The following is a 24,725-nucleotide window of genomic DNA, read 5'->3' on the forward strand; positions in this document are numbered from 1 at the left end:
AGACTGGCGATTCGATTCTTACATGATAGTATACATGTTAGAATGCCATTCTCCCAAATCATCCCACCCTCTCCCTCTCCCTCTCCCTCTGAGTCCAAAAGTCCGTTATACACATCTGTGTCTTTTTTCCTGTCTTGCATACAGGGTCGTCATTGCCATCTTTCTAAATTCCGTATATGTGTGTTAGTATACTGTATTGGTGTTTTTCTTTCTGGCTTACTTCACTCTGTATAATCGGCTCCAGTTTCATCCATCTCATCAGAACTGATTCAAATGAATTCTTTTTAATGGCTGAGTAATACTCCATTGTGTATATGTACCACAGCTTTCTTATCCATTCATCTGCTGATGGACATCTAGGTTGTTTCCATGTCCTGGCTATTATAAACAGTGCTGCGATGAACATTGGGGTACATGTGTCTCTTTCAATTCTGGTTTCCTCGGTGTGTATGCCCAGCAGTGGGATTGCTGGGTCATAAGATAGTTCTATTTGCAATTTTTTAAGGAATCTCCACACTGTTCTCCATAGTGGCTGTACTAGTTTGCATTCCCACCAACAGTGTAGGAGGGTTCCCTTTTCTCCACACCCTCTCCAGCATTTATTGCTTGCAGATTTTTGGATCGCAGCCATTCTGACTGGTGTGAAGTGGTACCTCATTGTGGTTTTGATTTGCATTTCTCTAATAATGAGTGATGTTGAGCATCTTTTCATGTGTTTGTTAGCCATCCGTATGTCTTCTTTGGAGAAATATCTATTTAGTTCTTTGGCCCATTTTTTGATTGGGTCATTTATTTTTCTGGAATGGAGCTGCATAAGTTGCTTGTATATTTTTGAGATTAGTTGTTTGTCAGTTGCTTCATTTGCTATTATCTTCTCCCATTCAGAAGGCTGTCTTTTCACCTTGCTTATAGTTTCCTTTGTTGTGCAGAAGCTTTTAATTTTAATTAGATCCCATTTGTTTATTTTTGCTTTTATTTCCAGAATTCTGGGAGGTGGATCATAGAGGATCCTGCTGTGATTTATGTCTGAGAGTGTTTTGCCTATGTTCTCCTCTAGGAGTTTTATAGTTTCTGGTCTTACATTTAGATCTTTAATCCATTTTGAGTTTATTTTTGTGTGCGGTGTTAGAAAGTGATCTAGTTTCATTTTTTTACAAGTGGTTGACCACTTTTCCCAGCACCACTTGTTAAAGAGATTGTCTTTACTCCATTGTATATTCTTGCCTCCTTTGTCAAAGACAAGGTGTCCATATGTGTGTGGATTTATCTCTGGGCTTTCTATTTTGTTCCATTGATCTATATGTCTGTCTTTGTGCCAGTACCATACTGTTTTGATGACTGTGGCTTTGTAGTAGAGCCTGAAGTCAGGCAAGTTGATTCCTCCAGTTCCATTCTTATTTCTCAAGATTGCTTTGGCAATTTGAGGTTTTTTGTATTTCCATACAAATCTTGAAATTATTTGTTCTAGTTCTGTGAAAAATGTGGCTGGTAGCTTGATAGGGATTGCATTGAATTTGTAAATTGCTTTGGGTAGTATACTCATTTTCACTATATTGATTCTTCCGATCCATGAACATGGTATATTTCTCCATCTATTAGTGTCCTCTTTGATTTCTTTCATCAGTGTTTTATAGTTTTCTATATATAGGTCTTTAGTTTCTTTAGGTAGATATATTCCTAAGTATTTTCTTCTTTTCGTTGCAATGGTGACTGGAATTGTTTCCTTAATTTCTTTTTCTACTTTCTCATTATTGGTGTATAGGAATGCAAGGGATTTCTGTGTGTTGATTTTATATCCTGCAACTTTACTATATTCATTGATGAGCTCTAGTAATTTTCTGGTGGAGTCTTTAGGGTTTTCCATGTAGAGGATCATGTCATCTGCAAACACTGAGAGTTTTACTTCTTATTTTCCAATTTGGATTCCTTTTATTTCTTTTTCTGCTGTGATTGCTGTGGCCAAAACTTCCAGAGCTATGTTGAATAGTAGCGGTGAAAGTGGGCACCCTCGTCTTGTTCCTGACTTCAGGGGAAATGCTGTCAGTTTTTCACCATTGAGGATAATGTTTGCTGTGGGTTTGTCATATACAGCTTTTATTATGTTGAGGTATGTTCCTTCTATTCCTGCTTTCTGGAGAGTTTTTTATCATAAATGGATGTTGAATTTTGTCAAAGGCCTTCTCTGCATCTATTGAGATAATCATATGGCTTTTATTTTTCAATTTGTTAATGTGGTGAATTACATTGATTGATTTGCGGATATTGAAGAATCCTTGCATCCCTGGGATAAAGCCCACTTGGTCATGGTGTATGATCTTTTTAATGTGTTGTTGGATTCTGATTGCTAGAATTTTGTTGAGGATTTTTGCGTCTATGTTCATCAGTGATATTGGCCTGTAGTTTTCTTTTTTTGTGGCATCTTTGTCAGGTTTTGGTATTAGGGTGATGGTGGCCTCATAGAATGAGTTTGGAAGTTTACCTTCCTCTGCAATTTTCTGGAAGAGTTTGAGTAGGATAGGTGTTAGCTCTTCTCGAAATTTTTGGTAGAATTCAGCTGTGAAGCCGTCTGGACCTGGGCTTTTGTTTGCTGGAAGATTTCTGATTACAGTTTCAATTTCCGTGCTTGTGATGGGTCTGTTAAGATTTTCTATTTCTTCCTGGTTCAGTTTTGGAAAATTGTACTTTTCTAAGAATTTGTCCATTTCTTCCACGTTGTCCATTTTATTGGCATACAACTGCTGATAGTAGTCTCTTATGATCCTTTGTATTTCTGTGTTGTCTGTTGTGATCTCTCCATTTTCATTTCTAGTTTTATTGATTTGATTTTTCTCTCTTTGCTTCTTGATGAGTCTGGCTAATGGTTTGTCAATTTTATTTATCGTTTCAAAGAACCAGCTTTTGGCTTTGTTGATTTTTGCTATGGTCTCTTTTGTTTCTTTTGCATTTATTTCTGCCCTAATTTTTAAGATTTCTTTCCTTCTACTAACTCTGGGGTTCTCCAATTCTTCCTTTTCTAGTTGCTTTAGTTGTAGAGTTAGGTTATTTATTTGACTTTTTTCTTGTTTCTTGAGGTATGCCTGTATTGCTATGAACTTTCCCCTTAGCATTGCTTTTATAGTGTCCCACAGGTTTTGGGTTGTTGTGTTTTCATTTTCATTAGTTTCTATGCATATTTTGATTTCTTTTTTGATTTCTTCTGTGATTTGTTGGTTATTCAGAAGTGTGTTGTTCAACCTCCATATGTTGGAATTTTTAATAGTTTTTCTCCTGTAATTGAGATCTAATCTTAATGCATTATGGTCAGAAAAGATGGTTGGAATGATTTCGATTTTTTTGAATTTATCAAGTTTAGATTTATGGCCCAGGATGTGATCTATCCTGGAGAAGGTTCCATGAGCACTTGGAAAAAAAGGTGAAATTCATTGTTTTGGGGTGAAATGTCCTATAGATATCAATTAGGTCTAACTGATCTAATGTATCATTTAAAGTTTGCATTTCTTTGTTAATTTTCTGTTTAGTTGATCTGTCCATAGGTGTGAGTGGGGTATTAAAGTCTCCCACTATTATTGTGTTATTGTTGATTTCCCCTTTCATACTTGTTAGCATTTGTCTTACATATTGCGGTGCTCCTACATTGGGTGCATATATATTTATAATTGTTATATCTTCTTCTTGGATTGATCCTTTGATCATTATGTAGTGGCCTTCTTTGTCTCTTTTCACAGCCTTTGTTTTAAAGTCTATTTTATCGGATATGAGTATTGCCACTCCTGCTTTCTTTTGGTCTCTATTTGCGTGGTATATCTTTTTCCAGCCCTTCACTTTCAGTCTGTATGTGTCCCTTGTTTTGAGGTGGGTCTCTTGTAAGCAGCATATAGAGGGGTCTTGTTTTTGTATCCATTTGGCCCGTCTTTGCCTTTTGGTTGGGGCGTTCAACCCATTTACGTTTAAGGTAATTATTGATAAGTATGATCCCGTTACCATTTACTTTATTGTTTTGGGTTCAGGTTTATACACCCTTTTCGTGTTTCCTGTCTAGAGAATATCCTTTAGAATTTGTTGGAGAGCTGGTTTGGTGGTGCTGAATTCTCTCAGCTTTTGCTTGTCTGTAAAGCTTTTGATTTCTCCTCCGTATTTGAATGAGATCCTTGCTGGGTACAGTAATCTGGGCTGTAGGTTATTGTCTTTGATCACTTTAAGTATGTCTTGCCATTCCCTCCTGGCCTGAAGAGTTTCTGTTGAAAAATCAGCTGTTATCCTTATGGGAATCCCCTTGTGTGTTATTTGTTGTTTTTCCCTTGCTGCTTTTAATATTTGTTCTTTGTGTTTGATCTTCGTTAATTTAATATGTGTCTTGGGGTGTTTCACCTTGGGTTTATCCTGTTTGGAACTCTCTGTGTTTCTTGGACTTGGGTGATTATTTCCTTCCCCATTTTAGGGAAGTTTTCAACTATTATCTCCTCAAGGATTTTCTCATGATCTTTCTGTCTGTCTGCTTCTTCTGGGACTCCTATAATTCGAATGTTGGAGCGTTTCATATTGTCCTGGAGGTCTCTGAGATTGTCCTCATTTAATTCGTTTTTCTTGTTTCCTCTCTGATTCATTTATTTCTACCATTCTATCTTCTATTTCACTAATCCTATCTTCTGCCTCTGTTATTCTACTATTTGTTGCCTCCAGAGTGTTTCTGATCTCATTTATTGCATTATTCATTATATTTTGACTCTTTTCTTCTAGGTCCTTGTTAAACCTTTCTTGCATCTTCTCAATCCTTGTCTCTAGGTTCTTTATCTGTGATTCCATTTTGATTTCAAGATTTTGGATCATTTTCACTATCAATATTTGGAATTCCTTCTCAGGTAGATTCCCTACTTCTTCCTCTTTCGTTTGGTTTGGTGGGCAACTCTCCTGTTCCTTTACCTGCTGAGTATTCCTCTGTCTCTTCATCTTGGTTATATTGCTGTGTTTGGGGTGCCCTTTTTATATTCTGGTAATTTGTGGAGTTCTCTTTATTATGGAGCTTCCTCACTGTGGGTGGGGTTCTATCAGTAGCTTGTCAAGGTTTCCTGGTTAGGAAGGCTTGTGTTGGAGTTCTGGTGGGTGGAGCTGGGTTTCTTCTCTCTGGAGTGCAGTGGAGTGACCAGTAATGGGTTATGAGACATTAAAGGTTTTGGAATAATTTTTAGCTGCCTGTATATTGAAGCTCAGGGGAGTGTTCCTGTGTTGCTGGAGACTTTGAGTGGTATGTCTTGTTTTGGAACTTGTTGGCCCTTGGGTGGAGCTTGGTTTCGGTGTAGGTGTGAAGGCATTTGATGAGCTCCTATTGCTTAATGTTCCCTGAATTCAAGAGTTCTCTAATGTTTCCAGGCTTTGGGTTTAAGCTTCCTGCTTCTGGTTTTCAGTTTTATTTTTACAGTAGCCTCTAGACTTCTCCATCTATACAGCACCGATGATAAAACATCTAGGTTAAAGATGAAAAGTTTCTCCACATTGAGGGACACCCAGAGAGGTTCACTGAGTTACAAGGAGAAGAGAAGATGGAGGGGGTAGTTAGAGGTAACTGGAATGAGATGCGGTGAGATCAAAAGAGGAGAGAGCAAGCTAGCCAGCAGTCACTTCCTTATGTGCGCTTTATAGTCTGGACCGCTCAGAGGTATTTACAGAGTTATACGGGGAAGAGGAGAGGGAGGAAGTAGACAGAGGTGGCCAGGAGGATAAGAGAGAGGAATGAAAAGGAGAGAGACAAATCCTGCCAGTAACCAGTTCCTTAGGTGTTCTCCACTGTCTGGAACACACAGAGATTCACAGAGTTGGATAGAGAAGAGATGGGGGAGAAAAGAGACAGAGGCCACCTGGTGGAGAAAAAGGAGAGTCCAGAGGAGGAGAGAGTGGTCAAGCCAGTAATCTCGCTCTCAGGTAAACTTGGGTAGTGAAGTTTGGGTTTTTAAATACAAAATTGACAACAAAAACCTAAGAGCAGAGATTAAAAATCTGTTTTTGAAGACAATGGTCTGCTTTTCTGGTTGCCTGATGTCCTCTGCCAGCCTACAGAAGTTGTTTTGTGGAGTTTGCTCGGCGTTGAAATGTTCTTTTGAGGAATTTGTGAGGGAGAAAGTGGTCTTCCCGTCCTATTCCTCCGCCATCTTTACAGTTCCCTCCATAGCTTGACTTTAAAAGCTGAAAATCAATAAAGCATCTAGCCTCAAAGCTATTTTTCCATAAATACTAGGATCTCACTTCTTCTTTTAAAGCCCATTTTTATGTTATTTTATTTTTTCTCTATGCTTTCACTGTCCAGGGTCTAAGATCAATTCCTGGTCAGAGAACTAAGACCCTGCAAGCTCCAAGGTGCAGCCAAAAAGAACCTTCTTCATTTTTAACGAGCCTTAGTTTTCAGCGCATGTCTTAGTCTCTGCAGGCTGCCGTAACAGTACCATAGCCTGGGTGGTTTATTCAACAATAGAAATTTATCTCTCACAGTTCTGAAGGCTAGAAAGTCCAAGGTCAAAGCACCAGCAGATTTGAGCAGATTTGCTATCTGGTGAGAGTCTCATTTCCTAGTCTCGTAGACTGTTATTTTCTGTGTCCTCACATGGCAGAGGGGCAAGGGTAATTTCTAAAGTCTCTCTTATGAGGGCACTAATCCCACTCGTGAGAGGTCCACCCCCTTGACCTCATCACCTCCCCCATTTACAAACACCAACAAATCGGGGGTTCACTTTACCATACAAACCTGGAGAGACACAAGCATCCAGCCTATGGAAGTACATATCACCTTATTATTTATCTCAAATATGTAGTATTTAGAGATTCAGAAAGTTGTCCTAATTTTAGAATTAAATATTACCGGGATTTTTCTTTCCCCACATCGAGGAAGAGTTTTCCTCTGTGCCTTTGTATCAACTTTAAGTCTACATACAGTGTCATTTAGAAGCCAAATGGGTATTTTTGTGATTAATCCATATTTACCTAATTATATAAATTTACAGTTATTTGTATCCGAAGGTGTTTCCTCAAAGCCATGCCCAGAGATGATGAAAAATCTTAAATTTTATTAACCATAGTTCAGCAGTTAAGCAGCATGCCTGCTATCCAATTCAAAGATGCTCTTATAGAGGTACTCTTGCTTATAACATTAGGCCTCCAGAGTCAGACTTGTTAATGCTTCTTAACAATTAGCCTGTAGTTGAAAACTAAATTTTGTTAAATTTTATAACTATTCACTAAACATGAACCAGCCTTACCACAGAGTTTTAACTTTTTTGTGTCATGAACCTGTCTAGCAATCTCGTTAAACTATGGATCCCTTCTCAAAATAATGCTTTTTGGATGTGGACCATTTTAAAATCTTTGTGAATTTATTACAGTATTGCTTCTGGTTTATGTTTTGGTCTTCTGGCCCCGAGGCATGCGGGAACTTCGCTCCTGACCAGGGGTCCAGCCTGCACCCCCTGCACTGGAAGGTGAGGTCTTGACCACTGGACCGCCAGGGAAGTCCCCAGAAGAATGTTTTTAAAAACATACAGTATATAGGATTGCAAGGGGACCAGTTATATAGACATACTGTAAAGAATTTTTGTGGTGAGTAAAGAAATAAGATCTAACAGATCTGACAGACTTATAATACCATAATTTTAGTGATAAAGTTACAAGACATCTATAATGTGATATGAAAAGTATCTGATTTCTGTTTGCAGAATCATGGATACTGCTGATACTAATGTGGTTACCTAAATTCATGAATAAAGAAAATATTATGGTTTGAAATTAGTACAAATAAAAATGGCACTATTATTTCCCATCCCAGTTCCTAGATTCCTGAATTTTTCTCATTGAACCACACACTTCACAATTTATGAATACAGACTATATTCTCAAAGATAGTTTAATGTGAAAAACTCAACACAGATTTTGCCTTCACAAATAGCTTAACATGAGACCTCTAACCTTTTAAACAGAGCTGTAATACACAGTCACATCTCCAGTTATAATTTGAGTTGATTCTTGAACACAGGCTTCACAGAATTTGACCAGTGAAATACACGCCCAAGAAACCCTGCACTGTATTATCCTTGTCTTAAAGCCACAGTTCCTGATCTCAGGTTTTGTATTTAACAAAGAAAAAACAAAGCTTGTTAACCTAAATTAACAGAACTAATCACAAAAACCCCTGATTAGATTCTAGAGAGGAAATGGAAATCACCTTGAGCCAAAGAGAACAAAACTTATCCTTCAAGTACTTTATTTTGGACTTCCACACAGATGGAAGTGTGTGGACCCAGATACAAATTTATCAGGCAGATAAATATGTGATATTCGGTAATTAGGTCAAGTCACACGAGCAGTCTTTTGTATTAATTATTTTTTAGGAAATATAATTAGTCATTGTCAGAAATCTGTTTCCTACGGATAGTGCTTCCAGCTATTTCAAAGGCTATATTTTCCTACAATATAGCTCCATCATTGCTAAATATCATCATACCAAAACAATAGGATTCTCTTTTATCCAAGGCTTTAAATGTGTTTATTCCCTCCCCACCCATCCTTACATATACATACACTGCCCAATATATGAATGAAAAACCTAAGGCTTCCAGATATTTCACTGGGCTTTTATACTTGGAGATCTAGTACAAGATCTGAATACTCTGAACTTTCTTGCCAAGAGCTATGTATGCTCTTAACACCTGGAAATTGTGTCATTTAGAATCTGCCAGTTACCAAAGATCCTCACCCCCAAACTAATGAGCTTGATTTCCTTAAAGAGAACACATGAAGTATCCATCATAAAACTATTAGGAAATTTCTGAAATGCCATTGGATTTGATGGCGCTGTTCAGTTAATACATAAAAACCATAAGCTTAAATAAACTTATTTAAAATTACAAACTCAAAAAAAAAAAAGCATAATGGGAGTTGTTTCATAAACTTCATTCTCTTCAGTGCTTTCGCAGTTTACAGATGTTCAGATTTTAGTTCCCTGCTGCCTTTTTCATTTTGATCTTCGTTTGTATCGGATAACTGGGTTTTCAGGGGTGTGAATCATAGTTGTATAATTCACAGTGGGAAAATACCCATCAATGAGATCAAATTCGTATAAACGAAGCATAGTGGACCAAATTGTCTTGATTTGAACATAGGCAAAATTCTCCCCAATGCAACGATGACGCCCTATAAAAGAAAAAAAAAGTTTCCATAACAATTGGTTGGAATTCTTTCTCATCTCTTTGAGTCTGGAATGATAAAATTTGCTTATCTACAGTTAATTAAAGGTGGAAAGCAGATATACAGATACTATAGTAAAGAGACATTCTTTTCATAACAGTGTAAGTAACCATAAAAATCGCAAGAGATTTTTAATGTCTGTTAGGGGAAGCAGCACAGGGGTATTATACAGTGATTTTTCCAATTGTTTTTTTCCTGAAACCCAGCATCTATCTAGGTTGAATATATGTAATGTTTGAAACACACAGTGGTAATCAAGTTTGGAGATATACTAGAATATTCTGAACATCTCTTCCAAGAGACCCATAGTTAAAAGTTAATAATATGAACCTTCCGATCAAAACTTTAAACACCATTTCAAATGATTATGGAAAAGGAATTTAATACACTGAAAATAGCAACACATCCAAATGTAAAGGGTCATATACACATAAAAACTGGCAAGCTGATTCTAAAATGCAGAGAGAAATGCAAAGGACTAGATCTCCAAAGCAACCTTGAAAGAGGAGAACCATGTTACAAGACTTAAGACTTCAAATCTGACTTCATTACTAAAGGTATCACAACCTCTGATAATGTGATTTGTAATAAATGTGTATTTAGTCGACCATTCTTGGCACAGAGTTCCTCAAACCACTGGAATTTCTTAAGTGAAGAGAGCAATAAAGGTCAAAGAAGAAAAGAGCCTTTTGTTATTCATAACAAGCCCCTCTGAACCACAACTTGAATCTGCAACATGAAGTGACTTTGGGGGTGAGGGTGGCACACCCCTTGCTTCTGCTTTGCTCTGTGCTCTTCAGTCAGGCTATTCCTGAGTTGTATGCTTCTGCAGTAAACCAGCAGTCCACCTGACCTGCCTCCTGAGAAATCTGTATGCAGGTCAAGAAACAACAGCTAGAATTGGACATGGAACAACAGACCGGTTCCAAATAGGAAAAGGCTATATATTGTTATCAAGGCTATATATTGTTATCATGCTTATTTAACTTATATGCAGCATACATCATGAGAAATGCTGGACTGGATGAAGCACAAGCTGGAATCAAGATTGCTGGGAGAAATATCAATAACCTCAGATATGCAGATGAAGAGGAACTAAAGTGAGGTGAAGAGTAACTAAAGGTGAAGAGGAACTAAAAAGCCTCTTGATGAACGTGAAAGAGGAGAGTGAAAAAGTTGGCTTAAAGCTTAACATTCAGAAAACTAAGATCATGGGATCTGGTCCCATCACTTCATGGCAAACAGATGGAGAAACAATAGAAACAGTGACAGACTTTATTTTCTTGGGCTCCAAAATCACTGCAGATGGCAACTGCAGCCATGAAATTAAAAGACGCTTGCTCCTTGAAAGAAAAGTTATGACCAACCTAGGCAGCATATTAAAAAACAGAGACATTACTTTGCCAACAAAGTTCCATGTAGTCAAAGCTGTGGTTTTTCCAGGAGTCATGTATGGGTGTGAGAGTTGGACCATAAAGAAAGCTGAGCGCCGAAGACTTGATGCTTTTGAACTGTGTTGGAGAAGACTCTTGAGAGTCCCTTGGACTGCAAGGAGATCCACCCAGTCCATCCTAAAGGAGATCAGCCCTGGAATATTCACTGGAAAGACTGAGGCTGAAGCTGAAACTCCAATACTTTGGCCACCTGGTGCTGGGAAATACTGAAGGCGGGGAGAAGGGGACGGCAGAGGATGAGGTGGCTGGATGGCGTCATAGACTCGATGGACGTGAGTTTGAGTAAACTCCAGGAGCTGGTGATGGAGAAGCCTTGTGTGCTGCAGTCCATGGGGTCGCGCAGAGTCAGACACGACTGAGCGACTGAACTGAACTAAAACCATGAGTCAGTAAGCAGACTTTTTGGAGTTCTGTGAGCCATTCTAACAAATTATGGAAGCTCAAAGAGGGGGTCTTAATAGTTATTAAGATCTAAAGTTCCCAAAGGACTTTATACTTTGATTTACGTGAGGAAAAGGTGTGACCAATGATAAGTCATGTCACTTAAATGGTCTTTTTGGAGAAATCAAATAAGTCGTAGAATACAGTTTATTTGTACAAAGTACCAATGACTAGAGAAATTACTGGAGGAAAAGCAGTCGGCCTGCATTATTTTAGGATCTTATTCGAAATGCATAGGTTTGCACAGTTAGGCACTACCTGTCCAAATTTCAGTTCAGTTCAGTCACTCAGTCACGTCTGACTCTTCGTGACCCCATGGACTGCAGCACGCCAGGCTTCCCTGTCCATTACCAACTTCCAGAGCTTACTCAAACTCATGTCCATGGAGTTGGTGACGTGATCCAACCATCTCATCCTCTGTCGTCCCCTTCTCCTCCTGCCCTCAATCTTTCCCAGCATCAGGGTCTTTTCAAATGAGTTGGTTCTTCGCATCAGGTAGCCAAAGGATTGGAGTTTCAGCTTTAGCATCAGTCCTTCCAGTGAATATTCAGGACTGATTTCCTTTAGGAGGGACTGGTTGGATCTCCTTGCAGTCCAAGGGACTCTCAAGAGTCTTCTCCAACACCACAGTTCAAAAGCATCTATTCTTTGGTGCTCAGCTTTCTTTATAGTCCAACTCTCACATCCATACATGACTACTGTCCAAGTTTAAAGAACATTATAAGAATACATAGACAAAGAACCAAAAGCTCACTAACAACCCAGAAAAGCTTCCGTGCCATTACTGTTTTCTGAAATGCTGATTACCTCAGCATATTTAGCTTGAAATGCCCAAATGGTGTGCTAACTTCAAAGGTTCTTTAAAACAGAATTCACAAAGAGCTTTAAATAGCATGATAAGGGAAAACAGGGTAGACTCCAAAAATGAGAACTATAAAACCAGATGGGTTACAAAAGGCAACAGAACACTATGTAAGGATTCACAGAACTGTCTCCTTTAGTAGAAATGAAATATTTCTTCCAGCCTGCAGAGATTACACTCCTACAAATGTCTGCAAGCATGGACCCATAAGAAAAGGGGAAGATATTTGTAAGTAAAATTCACATGGATTATTTAACAAATATGTTACCAGAAGTAACTATTCAAATATGAAGCGTAATCATCTTACCAGCTCCAAATGGCACATAAGCAAACTTCTCTCCTGATGCTAGACTATCCTCTAAGTAGCGATCAGGATTAAAGTCCAGACGCTCTACCCATGAGTCTTTAAGCCTCTGATTGACAGTAGGAGAAACACACACCTGATGTCCTGGAGGAATGGTATACCCTGCCACAGTCTACAGATGAAAGCAATGCATTTCATTAGACAACTTCAAGATAGTCTGCCAAATAATCAGATCATTGTATAATAAAGCACTAATATACATGGAATATACATATATTTAAAAACTGGCTAGTAGGCCAATTAAAAATTATTTTAACCCAAGATGATTTCCATATTACACAACATTGGGCTGGAAGGATATACACAAATTTTAAAAAATAATGCCATGGGGCTGGGGATGGAATTTCAAGAAGCCTTTCACAATCCAAATAAGTAGTTAATTACTTATAACTACATATATGTTATTTTTAAAAAACCAAGGAAAAAATACACTTCCGTTGTAAAAGCCCTAATTGTTAAAACGTAGGGAGATCGGATGAGCGTGTATACTGTCTGCAGTTATGTAAAAATATTTAGATCTAGAGTATGTAAAATTGAAAATTATGTACAAGTGATTATTCTACATCTTTAAAAAATTCTCTTTGATATTACACTATTTCTTTTTGATAAATAAAACTTGGGGCCACAGAGGAAAAGCTCTAGCCAGGAGACTCACCTGAGGAGTTTTGGCCAGTCTCATCATGGTCATTATAGGAGGTCGAAGTCTTAATGTTTCTTTTATACAGCGATCAAGTAAATTGAGATCCTTGAGCTAAAAAGAGAAACATTTTCCAGGTTTTACAAACATTTAACATACTGCAACAGGATACAAACAAGTTCAGAGTGGCTGAATAAAAACAGTTTTATTACTGTCCATGGTCAGCCAAGATAACAGATCACTCTGACAAATGGCAGGGAAGGGCCTGCAAAAAGCTACCCATCTAAAGCATGAGAACATTAGCAAAAATCATTAGTTTCAGCTTTTTCAAAACCTGTGCACAAATGTTCATAGCATCCAAATGTCAATCAACTGATGAAGAGGTTAATGAAAGTGGTATAGCCACACAATGGAATGTTACTTCACAATAAAGAAGACTAAAGTACTGATACATGCTACAACATGGATTAATCTTGAAAACATGCTAAGTGAAAGAAGCTAGTCACCAGAGACTACATGCTGTATGATCCCATTCATATGAAATGTCCAAACAGGCATATACAAAAAGACAAAATATACATTAGCAGTTGCCAGGGGCAGGGGAAATGGACTGCTCGTAGCCCTCTTTTGGAAGTGGTGTAAACATTTTCAAATGAAACTCTGATGATGGTTTCACAATTCTGAAAATATTTTTAAAAACCAGTGGATTATATACTTTAATAGGTGGATTTTATAGTATGTGACTATCACTGTAAAAATTACTAAAATTAGGAATTAAAAGGAGACATCACTATTGACCTAATAGAAAAGAATGATAAGAGAATACTTTAACAACTGTTTGCCAACAAGTTAGATAACCTAGATGAAACAAATTCCTAGAAAGACACAAACTGCCAAAAACTAACTCAAAAAGAAATTGAATAGATTTGTAAAAAGGGAAGACATTGAGTTAGTAATCAAAAACTACCCACAAAGAAAGCACAGGCCTAGATGGCTTCACTGGTTAATACTACCAGACATTTAAGAAAGCAGTAATACCAGTCCTCACAAAGCCTTCCTAAAAGGAAAAAGAGGAGCGAACACTTTCAAACTCCTTCTCTGAGAACCAATAATATACCCCAACACCAAAATCTGTCAAAGACGTAACAATAAAACTACAGCCCACTATCCCCTGTGAATATAGTCCAAAAGTCCTCCACAAAATACCAGCAAACAGATTCAGGATTAGGACATTTCAGGGGAAGCTATGATGAATTTTCTAAAAATAATCAATTTATTCTATAGTATATAGAAGATCCCAAATTGTCCCCTTTAAAAACCAGCCACACACACTCAGTATCATAAGCAGCAATGAAGCTGAAAATCCCACAAACCTGGTCATAAGACAGAGGAGGCAGATTCTCGCCACAGACTGTCTTCTGTTCTGAAAAACATTTTTCTTGAAGTGTTTTGTCCCTGGCCAAAAAGAAGCCCATCCAGGCACTAGTGGTTGAAGAAGTATGCTGCCCTGCCAAGAGCAGTCCAATAAGCATGCCTGCTATTTCATCATCCGTCAGAGGACGCCCATCCCTACAGAATGGACCACATACACAAATGTAACATTTGCAGATGCACTTCCAACCTTTACGTAAAAATTAGTTCATTTTTCCTCTTGCATTTGCCCATCAAAAGTCCAATTTTTTTTTCCCCTTTAGAGAAGAGAGGCCAATAAAAACTATGACATTGATTACAAAGACTTCATTGCAGTTTACTAGCAAACTTTTCACATGCACGGTACTAAATTCCAATAAGGCACAGGATCCCAGTAATTTATGTCTCATCCATTTATGAAGTTCAAAGGTCATATCTACTAATTTTTGCCAGTGTTATTACTTTTTAAATGTACATATTATTTAACTATGTTTTTTTTATGTGGAATTTCCTGCTTCAGTTTAATATGTGATCTGAAGAGCTCTTACTTGTAAGTAGACTCTAGTAAAGTTTGGAGAATGTCATCAATTTTTTCTCCTGACTCTCTGCGTTTCTGGATTGCCTTGTAGAAAATATTCTTGATCTCCCGATGAGCTCTGTCCCTGCGTCTATAATTCAAACATGAAGATGACTTTAAAAAATTAAGCAATACTTTCAGGTATCAATTGACAAAACTCAGAACCAAGAGAAAAAAAAAGAATTCATGAAAATCTTATATTGTTAGGAATTTCTAAGGTCCTTAAGGACAGGAAATGTGTTATAACATACATATCCCTGATTCTGAACACACTACCTATGTTGTAACTGAAGACTCAAGTGATTACTCCTTTACAACCATTTTCCATTTTAAAAGAAAGCAGAAGTACACCTTTATGTTAACAGGAAATTCCAATTCTAAGCAAATTAATTCTTGAAGTGGACAGACTCACTCTGGTTCTTCTACAGGATTTAAAATTTGAATAACTCCCATTCCTCAAACAGAAATGAATCAATAAAGGCTCCTAATAGGCAAAACACTAAGCTACATGTCAAGTCCTGTGAGCAGTGTTTCTCTGTATCACAGATGATCCTTGCTCTTAAGGAGATCACAACAGAGCTGACAAGGAGACAAAGGTATGGATACTTCAAAACACAGAAACTTCACAATAAACTACAAATTAGTCAAATACTTTCAGGTGCTTAGAAAGCTGCATCACTTCTAGGTAGAGTTCAGGAACATTCCTGAGTACAAGGAATATATGGGACAAGTGGGTTTTAAACTATCAGGACAGTCAAATTCACCTTTCTAAAACTGAAACCTAATGTTAAATGAGCTCACTGTGTAAAAAAATGCTGAATTCTTACAGAAGAAGGGAGGCTAATAATCTCCCCCAATTTGTTTGTTTCTACATTTAATTTTTATTTTTGTTAACGCAAAGCAAACCAATAGTACAGTAATTAAACACAAAGTGAAATGACCAAGCATCGTCTCTTTATCCATACCTGAAACTAGGCAGAGGGAGCCAGCCTGGCAAAAGCCAGGCTGCATGGCTAAAACCTCCATCCAAATCCGCATACAGTCGTGCCACCTTCTCGTTGAGTTGACCTCTGATTTCCTTCCCATGTAAACAATGGCTGGCTGTTAAAATTATGAGCTCGGAAAGAGCTTCAAACAAATCTAGAGGGAAAAAGATCATTCCCATTACTATTGCCCGAAATTCTTTTGAAATGTTGTTGTCTTAGAGATGCAAAAGTACTGTGAAGGAAATAAGAATAAAATTTAACTCATTAACCAACAAGATCCTTTTCACACCATCAAAGAAAGCCTGCAGACAGGCTACAATAAAGAGAAACCAAAGGCAGCCCACCTCTTTGGATAGCCAAGATAGATGCCACAGAGGTAACTAAAAGCTCACTCAGACTCATGAGCCCTTCATCTCAAAAAGATAAAAAGAAGATGGAAATGAGTGTGGTTATCTGGGTTCCAGGTCACAGTATAATAAAGGCAATAAAAAGGTTATTTAGAACATAAGGGGATAAAAAGGTGCTTTCTAAGAAAGAGCAGTCCAAAGACTGAAGAATGGATTATTCCCCAGATCAAAAGTGGGAAATTCATAAGTGGGAAAAAAAGCCTGAAGTCTTGAAAAAGTCTTAAAAGAAAACTAACTAATTACCATCTTGTATATGCAAACATCAGAGACAGATGCATCAGGTAAGCACACCTGGAGGACACTTTGAAAGTCACAACAATTACCCAGTCGATATCCTGTTCTTTGATTCCATGTTCACCAAACGAACTTCTAGTTGTCATTTGGCTTTCCAATTAGATTGCCAACAGAGAAGTGCAGCAAATATTATGCTGTTCTTCGTCCCATAATTGCATCTCATTTGTACTTATTCAGTTAGCATTCTCATTCATACATCAGCTTCTCATAGAATAGCAAGTATGTCACATAAAATTTAGGTCTATTAAATAAAACCAGGTTCCTGGACCTTTTGTAGAAGCTGAAGGCTAGATCCAGAATGTGATGACCTACACAGTAGTCTTACTGCCCTGTAGATAGAGGTTGCTTCCTGCTAGGGCTATGGCAATGGTTCCGATGGCAACACTTAATTGCAGTCCAGTATAAAAACTAGATTCACAGAGTCCAAAGAATGTTACGTTACGTTCAATATATTCCCTACATAATGTGAGAAAGCACATAATAACGTTTTTTTAAAATTTCTATTGGGAACAGCTAAAATCGCTCTTTTGGTAGTACAGCAAGCTTATGTATTTAATCTTACATTTTTGTTGAAATAACTCATTACCATACAACTTTAGAAAAATAATGTATTACATATATAATTTAATCTTTTAGACTTCAACTTGCTGACATGGAAGGCAAATTTTTTTATTTTATATATTATCTTAAAATGACCTTGAATGTAAGTTTTACATTTGGTTTATTTCAAAATTCAATCATGAATCATTTTTATGTAATTGAGCTAAACAATATGCAAATTAAAATATTTTAAGATTTTGCTAAGTGAGCAACAATAATTACTCCCTCTCAAGTCTTTTAACTCCATAACATGTTCATTTCATTAAACATACGGATACGGTGGTTTTGCTTCCCAGGCAGCATGAGTGGTAAAGAGCCTGCCTGCCAATGCAGGAGGCGTAACAGATGTGGATTCGATCCCTGGGTCGGGAAGACCCCCTGGAGGAGGGCACGGCAACCCAACCCAGTATCCTTGCCTGGAGAATCACTTGGACAGAGGAGCCTTGTGGGCTGCAGTCCACAGGGTGGCAAAGAGTCAGACACGACTGAAGCGATTTGGCATGCAGGCATGCAAGGTGGTTTTACACATGTTGTAGTGTGCTCTTTACACACACACACACACACACACATTCTTAACATTTCTAGTCACAGAAAAGCAGACATGTTTGGACAAACGAGAAACCAAAATATTGCGCTTACTCTTTTCTCCACTTTCTCCCCAACTTCTAAAGTAGTCTTTTGTTTCTTTTTCAATTATAGAAACATGCTGTCTAAAGTGGGCTATGTTAAGACCACTTTTCAACATTTTCTTCTGCTCCAAGAAAACCTTCAAAATATTAAGGGTACACAAGTATTAAAACACACTTCTGTTTTATCATGAGACTCATTTGGGTTATTATAACTCTTTAATACTCAAAGCAATCTTCTAACAAATTGAAAATAAAGATAAAATAGTTTTCTTCACCACACCAGATAAAACTTCATGCTTCTATCTGAAATAACATGGAGTAGACACATGCTATGCAGGTCCAATTCAAATGATAAATTAGGAACCCCACTTCTGGCCTTCCTTCCTATACATACATGCTTTCCTCACTTTTGACTCCAAGGCTGCCTCCTCCTATTCCATTATATTCTAGTCTTCCAACCCAAACCAGATGCCAACAGTCTCCCAAAGGTCCATTATGCTTTGGTAATATTTTTATCCTCTTTCACATATTCTACCATTTATTCCCAAACAAATATCATTCCTCACTCACATTATCTTCCAAAAGTTTAATTAGAATGTTATACAGTGGGAATAAATTCACACCAAGATAATAAACCCTTTGGGGAAGTTCTTAAAATAGAACTTCCCCAAAGGGTTTATGTTAGATATATCCAACCAGAGGGATTAACCTAGGCTTTCACTTTTGGTCTTAAGGAGAGCTGTTCATTCCTCCATACCTCCTCCATCCCCAGAAGCAACACTTAATGTCAATTCTCAGCTGCTATACTAGAGGACTGGGTAATGCATGGTACATTGCTAGCCAAAGGCTGCACCAAGTAATTAAGCTAATTATCGGATCTGCATTTCATACCAAGTTGCAGCACTTAAATATTTGCCTTCTGGGGAGCAAAGAAATCACACAAACTTCAAAAACCAACAACATCTAGCTCAGAAGAGCTCTCACCCTAGAATTTCAGGTAGGAGGTAGGAAAGTATTAGTAGGAGGCCTTTCTGATGTAATAAGTTTTTCCTTCTTACTACTTCAAATCAAATGTTAACACGCTAAGTTCTCATTGATTCTATGAATATTGCTTTGCACAGGAAGCCCTTTAAAATTGTTTAGTCCACACCAGCAGCTATAAAGCAAAATACCCATTCTCTGTCAGCTACCCTTGCTTTTCCTTCTTATAAATGCCTCCTGATTCTTCAGAGTTTTGAGGCAAGGAATAATCTCTTCTACACTTTAGCAATACAGCTTACACTACTAGCTATAAATTGTATACTGTAGGTTTGTCTTTCTTCAAGCTAACAGTGTCACCTACTGTATTAGGCACATCATAGGCGACTCCCTTCCCAAACACAGGTGTTGTCAGACGACTGTAGACATCCTCGGCATTCAAGTCTTCATTTTTACTATTAAAAAGCAGTGCAGCAGCCTCACTCCCCAGCAGGTAAGTAAACGTCTTGCCCACCATGGTAAAACTAAATACAGGTCCATACTGAAGAGAGAAAAATACCCACAGTGATGTTACCAAAAAATCTGTAAGCGCTAAGACACTCATCTTAAACAATAAAATAATACACTGTTGAAGATCGAAACAGTCACAAACCTTAATGCAATTCTTCCCCCGCCTTTGTCCAAATGTATAATTATGTTCATCCAGTTCCAAATAAAATATAAATAAAACTTTCTATCCTGCTTTCTTCACCCCTTATATTGAAAATATTTTCTATCTTTCACAGACATATCAACTGTTCTTTCTATGGTTGATGTGTCCATTTTTTATTTATTATAGATAATTATGTAATGAATATCTCTGAGAATATAGATATTTTTTCCCTTTGATTAAAAGTAACTTTACAGGAGTAGCCAAAGAATATAACCTTTCCTAAAGTCCTTGCTATGTGAAGATACCAAAACTTTATTTAGTTATGAGTCTTACCACTATCTCACCAATACTGAATGATCTCATTTTTAATTTTTTTGTTAATCTGGTTAGGTGCTAAATGCTTTGCTTTGCAGTTTTCTGATTACTATTAAAGATTTCAGTTACTGGGGATACAATCATGAAGAAAAATACTGTCTCTGACTCAAGAAACTCCAGGCTATTTAAAAAGATACAACTCAGTTGAATAAGTACATTAACAAATGTAAAATTACAAATGTGACAAGCACTACACGAAGGAAAGCAGCTCTTTGATGAGAGAACTGATAAAAACGACTAAAAAGAGAGAAAGACACCAGAGCTGAGACCTAAAGCATGGGGAGGGGTAGTAGTTAGCCTGACGGCGGAGCATGCGCAGAGTTCTAAAGGTAAAAGAGAAGGTAAGGACGTGATGAGTCTATCTAGTAGGGCCATACAGAGCCTTATAAGCCACATTCAGGGAGCTGTATCCTTGCAAGCAACGGAATGAGATGGAAGGTCTTAAACTGCATGGGAAAGATACTAATCTGTGCATATTTTAAAAGAAAGATCCCTCTGGCTCCTGGATGGAGAGGAGGGAGGGATAGGAGCTGAAGGAGAGCCAGACAACCAGCAAGCCTGTTACGGGAGCCTGATGATGAGCACTCGGGACAATGTAATGGAGAGGCAGTGGAAACAGAAGCAGAAGGATGTGGAATTATTCTGAAGAGAAAGTCTGCAGGCTTGGCAATGAATTGATGGATGGAGCAGGAAGTATCAAGAGTGAATCCTAGGCTCCTGGTACACTGCAAAACTGGTAGAACAATGATGAGGAAGGTGAACAAGAAGGACCATCAGGATTAGAGAGAAAAATCAAAGGGTCAGATTTTTTAAATGTTTGATTTCAGGTGACTTTGGACAACTAAGAAAAAATCATGTGGGAGGTGGATATCCAGGTCTGAAGACCAAAGAAGAGACCTGAACCGGAGACTTTAATTTGGGTGTCATTTACATCTGGCTGGGCTTCCCAGGTGGCGTAGAGGTCACGAATCCGCCTGTCAGTGCAGGAGATGCAGTTCAGTCCCTGGGTTGGGAAGATCCCCTGGAGAAGGGAGTGGCAACCCATTCCAGTGTTCTTGCCTGGGTAATTCCATGGACAGAGGAAGCTGGTGGGTTTCAGTCCACGGGGTCACAAAGAGCCAGACACAACTGAGGGACTAACACTTTCACACTTTCACTTCATGTGACTAAAAACTGAAGCTGCAGGTAGAGACAAGATCAGCTAGGAAAGAATAAAGGCCAAGGACCGAACCTCAGTGAATCTCAACAGTTAATAGCCAAGCGTGTGCCCACAAATGAGTTATGAAAGCAGCATTCACAGAAGCAGAAGAAAAAGTGAGAGAAGCCGCAGCTAAGGTGAGAGTGGTCATCACGGACAAATACAGCTGAGTTCACTACATTAGGACATGGTACTCGTGAGTGAAGGGGTTGAAAGACAGACTCGAGTGGAGTAAAGAGTAAGTAAGGAGGAGGTGTGGAAATAGAGACTAAGTACAGAAACTTGCTGAAGGGGGAGGGACAAGAGAGGGGGTTAGAAAATTCCACAGATGCACGGTTTAAAAGAAAGGGTCAGTTATTAATAGTATCCATGTTAACTGTGATCAATGAATACAAAATCGAGGCCAGTGGTTTTTAAACCATAGTTGCCAGAACTAAATTTCCTCAGAGATAATCCTAGAACAAAGGAGAACATAAGAGGGTCTCTAAGACCTCTCGAGTTCTTAATCCAGAGCAGCTCCAATTTTATCTGTTACCTGTACTAGGGATAAGCCTAAGATTACATTTTTTTTAATAGTCCACCATTTAAAAGAATATTGGAAAAGCACTAATTTCTTTTCCTTTAATGATTTGTAACACTTACCTTCTCATATGCATCTTCTAGGAATTCAATTGGACTTTTCCCAAATGCTATAGCATGTCCAAGGAATGGAATTGGAGAGACAATGTATGGTGGACTTTTCTGCAAAAGAAAGCAAACAAAAAAACTTCGAGTTTACATTTCCTATTATAAGACATTCAGTTTAGTTTCACAATTCAAAAAGAAAGAAACAAAGAAAGAAACTTGTCCTTAATATTAAGGAGTTACCAAAGTAACTTCACGACAAGCAAACTGCAAATACCTTAGAGAGAGCAGCTTTGGGAAAAAGAAGAGAAACTCAAAACCTGGTATAAGATGAATGACCAGACAAACATCACAGTACTGCAATTATAAATGCTGAACACTTTCTAGAATATGCCCAGTATTATCAGTGGCTCTAAGCAACTTTCCTGACCATAAGTAAAAAAAACACTAAACTCAAACTATGGTTTCTTGAGCACTTATTTCTACTACCACTCACAATTTTAGTCCCCAAATCTTGCCTAAATCTTTACTCCCACAATGGGAAAAAAAAAACAGAGTAACTTGAGGGAAAGAAGGGAAATGTTTAAGATGCTACATTCCTCATTACGGTCAACAGAACACATTATCATGCCTCTCTCAAGGAATGATCTAGATCCATTGATTTTAAAGAGAGAGAAAATCAGTTCTAGCAGGAACATTTTAGCACTCACTATAAAAGGTATTTCTGGGCTTCCCAGATGGCTCAGTGGTAAAGAATCAACCTGCCAAAGCAGGAGACATAGGTTCTGGCCGGGAAGATCACCTGGAGGAAATGACAACCCACTCCAGTATTCTTGCCTGGAGAATCCCATGGACAGAGGAGCCAGGCAGGCTATAGTCCATGGGGTTGCAGAGTCCAACACGACTGAACCACTGAGCACGCTGGCTTAAAGTGTACTTCAGATGCCTCAAAATGAGACTCACAGATTACAGCATCAAGTCTCCTGAAATCAAACGTGCAGTTATGAAAAAGGACAATAGTCCTCATATCTTTCGTAGTCTCAAAGAGAAAGGAGCTCTACAAACGCACTCTTTGGACAATAGTAGCAACAATCTTAAAATACTACAGTTGTCTTTCCAAAGATAATACTTCCTCAAAATACTATACATAGGAGGAGAAAATAAAAAAAACTTCCTCATGCCTGTTAGAGGTCAAACAAAACTCATTCCAAAAACTACTTGGTCAATAGTTTGTGATTTCCACTGTCAGTAAAAAATGGATTCTATTGTCAGCGCTACTTGGTTTGGCTAAAAACGCATTCATCACATATATTCGGGAAACAGAAGCCAGTGGTCAGTAAAGGCTCTAAGTTAGAGAATCTGGTATTTTATTAGCATCATAGGAAGGTTCCTGCAACACTCTTGATGCTCACTCTACCAAACTGAACACATTCCTCTCCAAACTGATGTAAAATCGGCACTGGGGGTTACACAGCCCATAGAGCACTGAACCACTCAAGGGTAGCCACCCAGGATGAAGACCACCAAGGCCGAAGCTGCCCCAAACACCACCAACAGGGCCCCCACCAGGGCTGAAACACCCATTACTGTGGCCAGTACCGTCATCCGGACGCTCAGGGCGACAGCCGCCACCCCAACCCTGGCCATTAGGGCTACCGGCAGTGCCTCGGTCAACAGAGCCATCTCTAAGACCACAGTCGCGGCAAACACGACCCCAACGAGAACGAGGCACGCGACCGACATCAGGGCACCCAGCACCAAGCTCAGCAAGGTCAGGGCAGTCGCGACCGCCAGCGCCACCAGAATCGGGGCTGCTGCCTCTCGACCCCCTCCCAACGCCAGCCTCCAGCGTGCCCGCCGCCACTTTTCGGCACCACCGCGGTGCCAGCCCCTCGCTAGCTCTTCAGTCGCCCTGGTCGCAGCGTCCAACCCCCACCAGAACCCCCAGGGGTGCACGTACCGCCCCAGCCGGCAGTGGTGGGGCCAGGTGGCCAACCGCGAGGCGGAGCAGGTACACCAGACTGAGCGTGAAGGCGCAGGCAATGAGCAGCATGGATGGGAGGTTGCTGCCCGTTACTTGCTCCATCGCCTGCTCCAGCACTGACCCGCCCGCCTGCAGTAAGTCCAGCATCACCATCCCGGCTGCCACCCCCGCGTCAGTTTGCCAGAGACGCTGAAGGCCGAGGTTGCCGCGGCTCCTCCGAATCCACCGAGGAAGAGAAGCTGGTAGATGGGCGTTAGGAGGTGGCCCCGGCCAGCAAGTCTCCTACTAAGCCCAGCCCCACCCCCTATAACTACCGGCTCGTTCCCACACCACCCTGTGCGTCACAGAATGGGGCGGGGCCTGCCTCTGGCCACGCCCCTTAAGTGGAATCCCTCATGCCGAAGTCTCCTTGCGCCGAGAGAGAGAGGCCCTGAAGAAGCAGGCTGCACCTGTGGCACGGGGAGTGCAGAGACAGAAGAGAAACACAGGCTTAAGAGGAGGTCACCCCTAAGAATCGCGGGCCACCCGAGCCTGTGTGTCCTTGGTGCGGGGCGCCAGCACACGACACTGTAATGGGGCGGGCGGAAGGATTTCAGGGAGGGTTGCGGCGTGGCGGCGGCGGCGGCGCGCGTTCGGTGATTGCACCGCGCGCGGCTGAGGTGATCTCGGCTTATGTGGCGTCAGCGGGGCGGGTGGCCCGGGCGCCGCCCCCTGCCTGGGCGCTGAAAGGCGCCACACCTGAACCCGTTGGAGGGCCGCGTCCTGGGCAATCGGAGACTTCCAAGTATCCGCGGGAAAGGGAGATTGTGAAAGACGCCTTCTGCACCCTGAAGGTTGGGACGCTGAGGTCATTCCCATCTCACCTCGAATAAAACCAGACAGTGATAGAGGTAACATCTCCTGGTTACTGGGGGTTCTGCGTCTGACAGAAGCAAATTTTGCAAGCTAGGTATCTGTGTTACAGGCCGTCGTGACCTGTTTGAGGCAATATTTCCCAAGAACGCCACTTATTCTGGCTGTTTAGGACC

The 24,725-nt window shown here is 39.6% G+C and overlaps 1 protein-coding gene across 1 annotated transcript; it reads right to left on the reverse strand.

Annotated features, from left to right (window-relative positions):
* Positions 1–7,867: 7,867 nt before the first annotated feature.
* Positions 7,868–24,486, reverse strand: CYP51A1 (cytochrome P450 family 51 subfamily A member 1). Its single transcript, XM_069587372.1, has 10 exons — positions 23,674–24,486; positions 21,732–21,830; positions 19,229–19,405; positions 17,897–18,023; positions 15,936–16,110; positions 14,942–15,061; positions 14,357–14,552; positions 13,002–13,097; positions 12,290–12,458; positions 7,868–9,171 (listed from the first exon to the last, which is right to left on the reverse strand). The coding sequence occupies exons 1-10, from the start codon at positions 23,848–23,850 to the stop codon at positions 8,993–8,995; spliced, it is 1,515 nt and encodes a 504-aa protein (XP_069443473.1). The 5' UTR covers positions 23,851–24,486; the 3' UTR covers positions 7,868–8,992.
* Between the last annotated feature and the right edge of the window lie 239 nt (positions 24,487–24,725).

Source organism: Ovis canadensis, chromosome 4 (genome assembly GCF_042477335.2).
Source record: "Ovis canadensis isolate MfBH-ARS-UI-01 breed Bighorn chromosome 4, ARS-UI_OviCan_v2, whole genome shotgun sequence".
Classification (NCBI taxonomy): domain Eukaryota; kingdom Metazoa; phylum Chordata; class Mammalia; order Artiodactyla; family Bovidae; genus Ovis; species Ovis canadensis.

What these genes read in the sequence shown, in the direction of transcription:
- CYP51A1 (XM_069587372.1), bottom strand. Translation starts at nt 23,850, where the DNA reads ATGGTGATGCTGGACTTACTGCAGGCGGGCGGGTCAGTGCTGGAGCAG. An exon ending in CCTATGATGTGCCTAATACA is followed by an intron (nt 18,024 to 19,228) that starts GTAGGTGACACT and finishes AATATTTTGAAG; the next exon opens with GTTTTCTTGGAGCAGAAGAA. An exon ending in CTCCTCTGTCTTATGACCAG is followed by an intron (nt 13,098 to 14,356) that starts GTTTGTGGGATT and finishes TTCTCTTTTTAG; the next exon opens with CTCAAGGATCTCAATTTACT.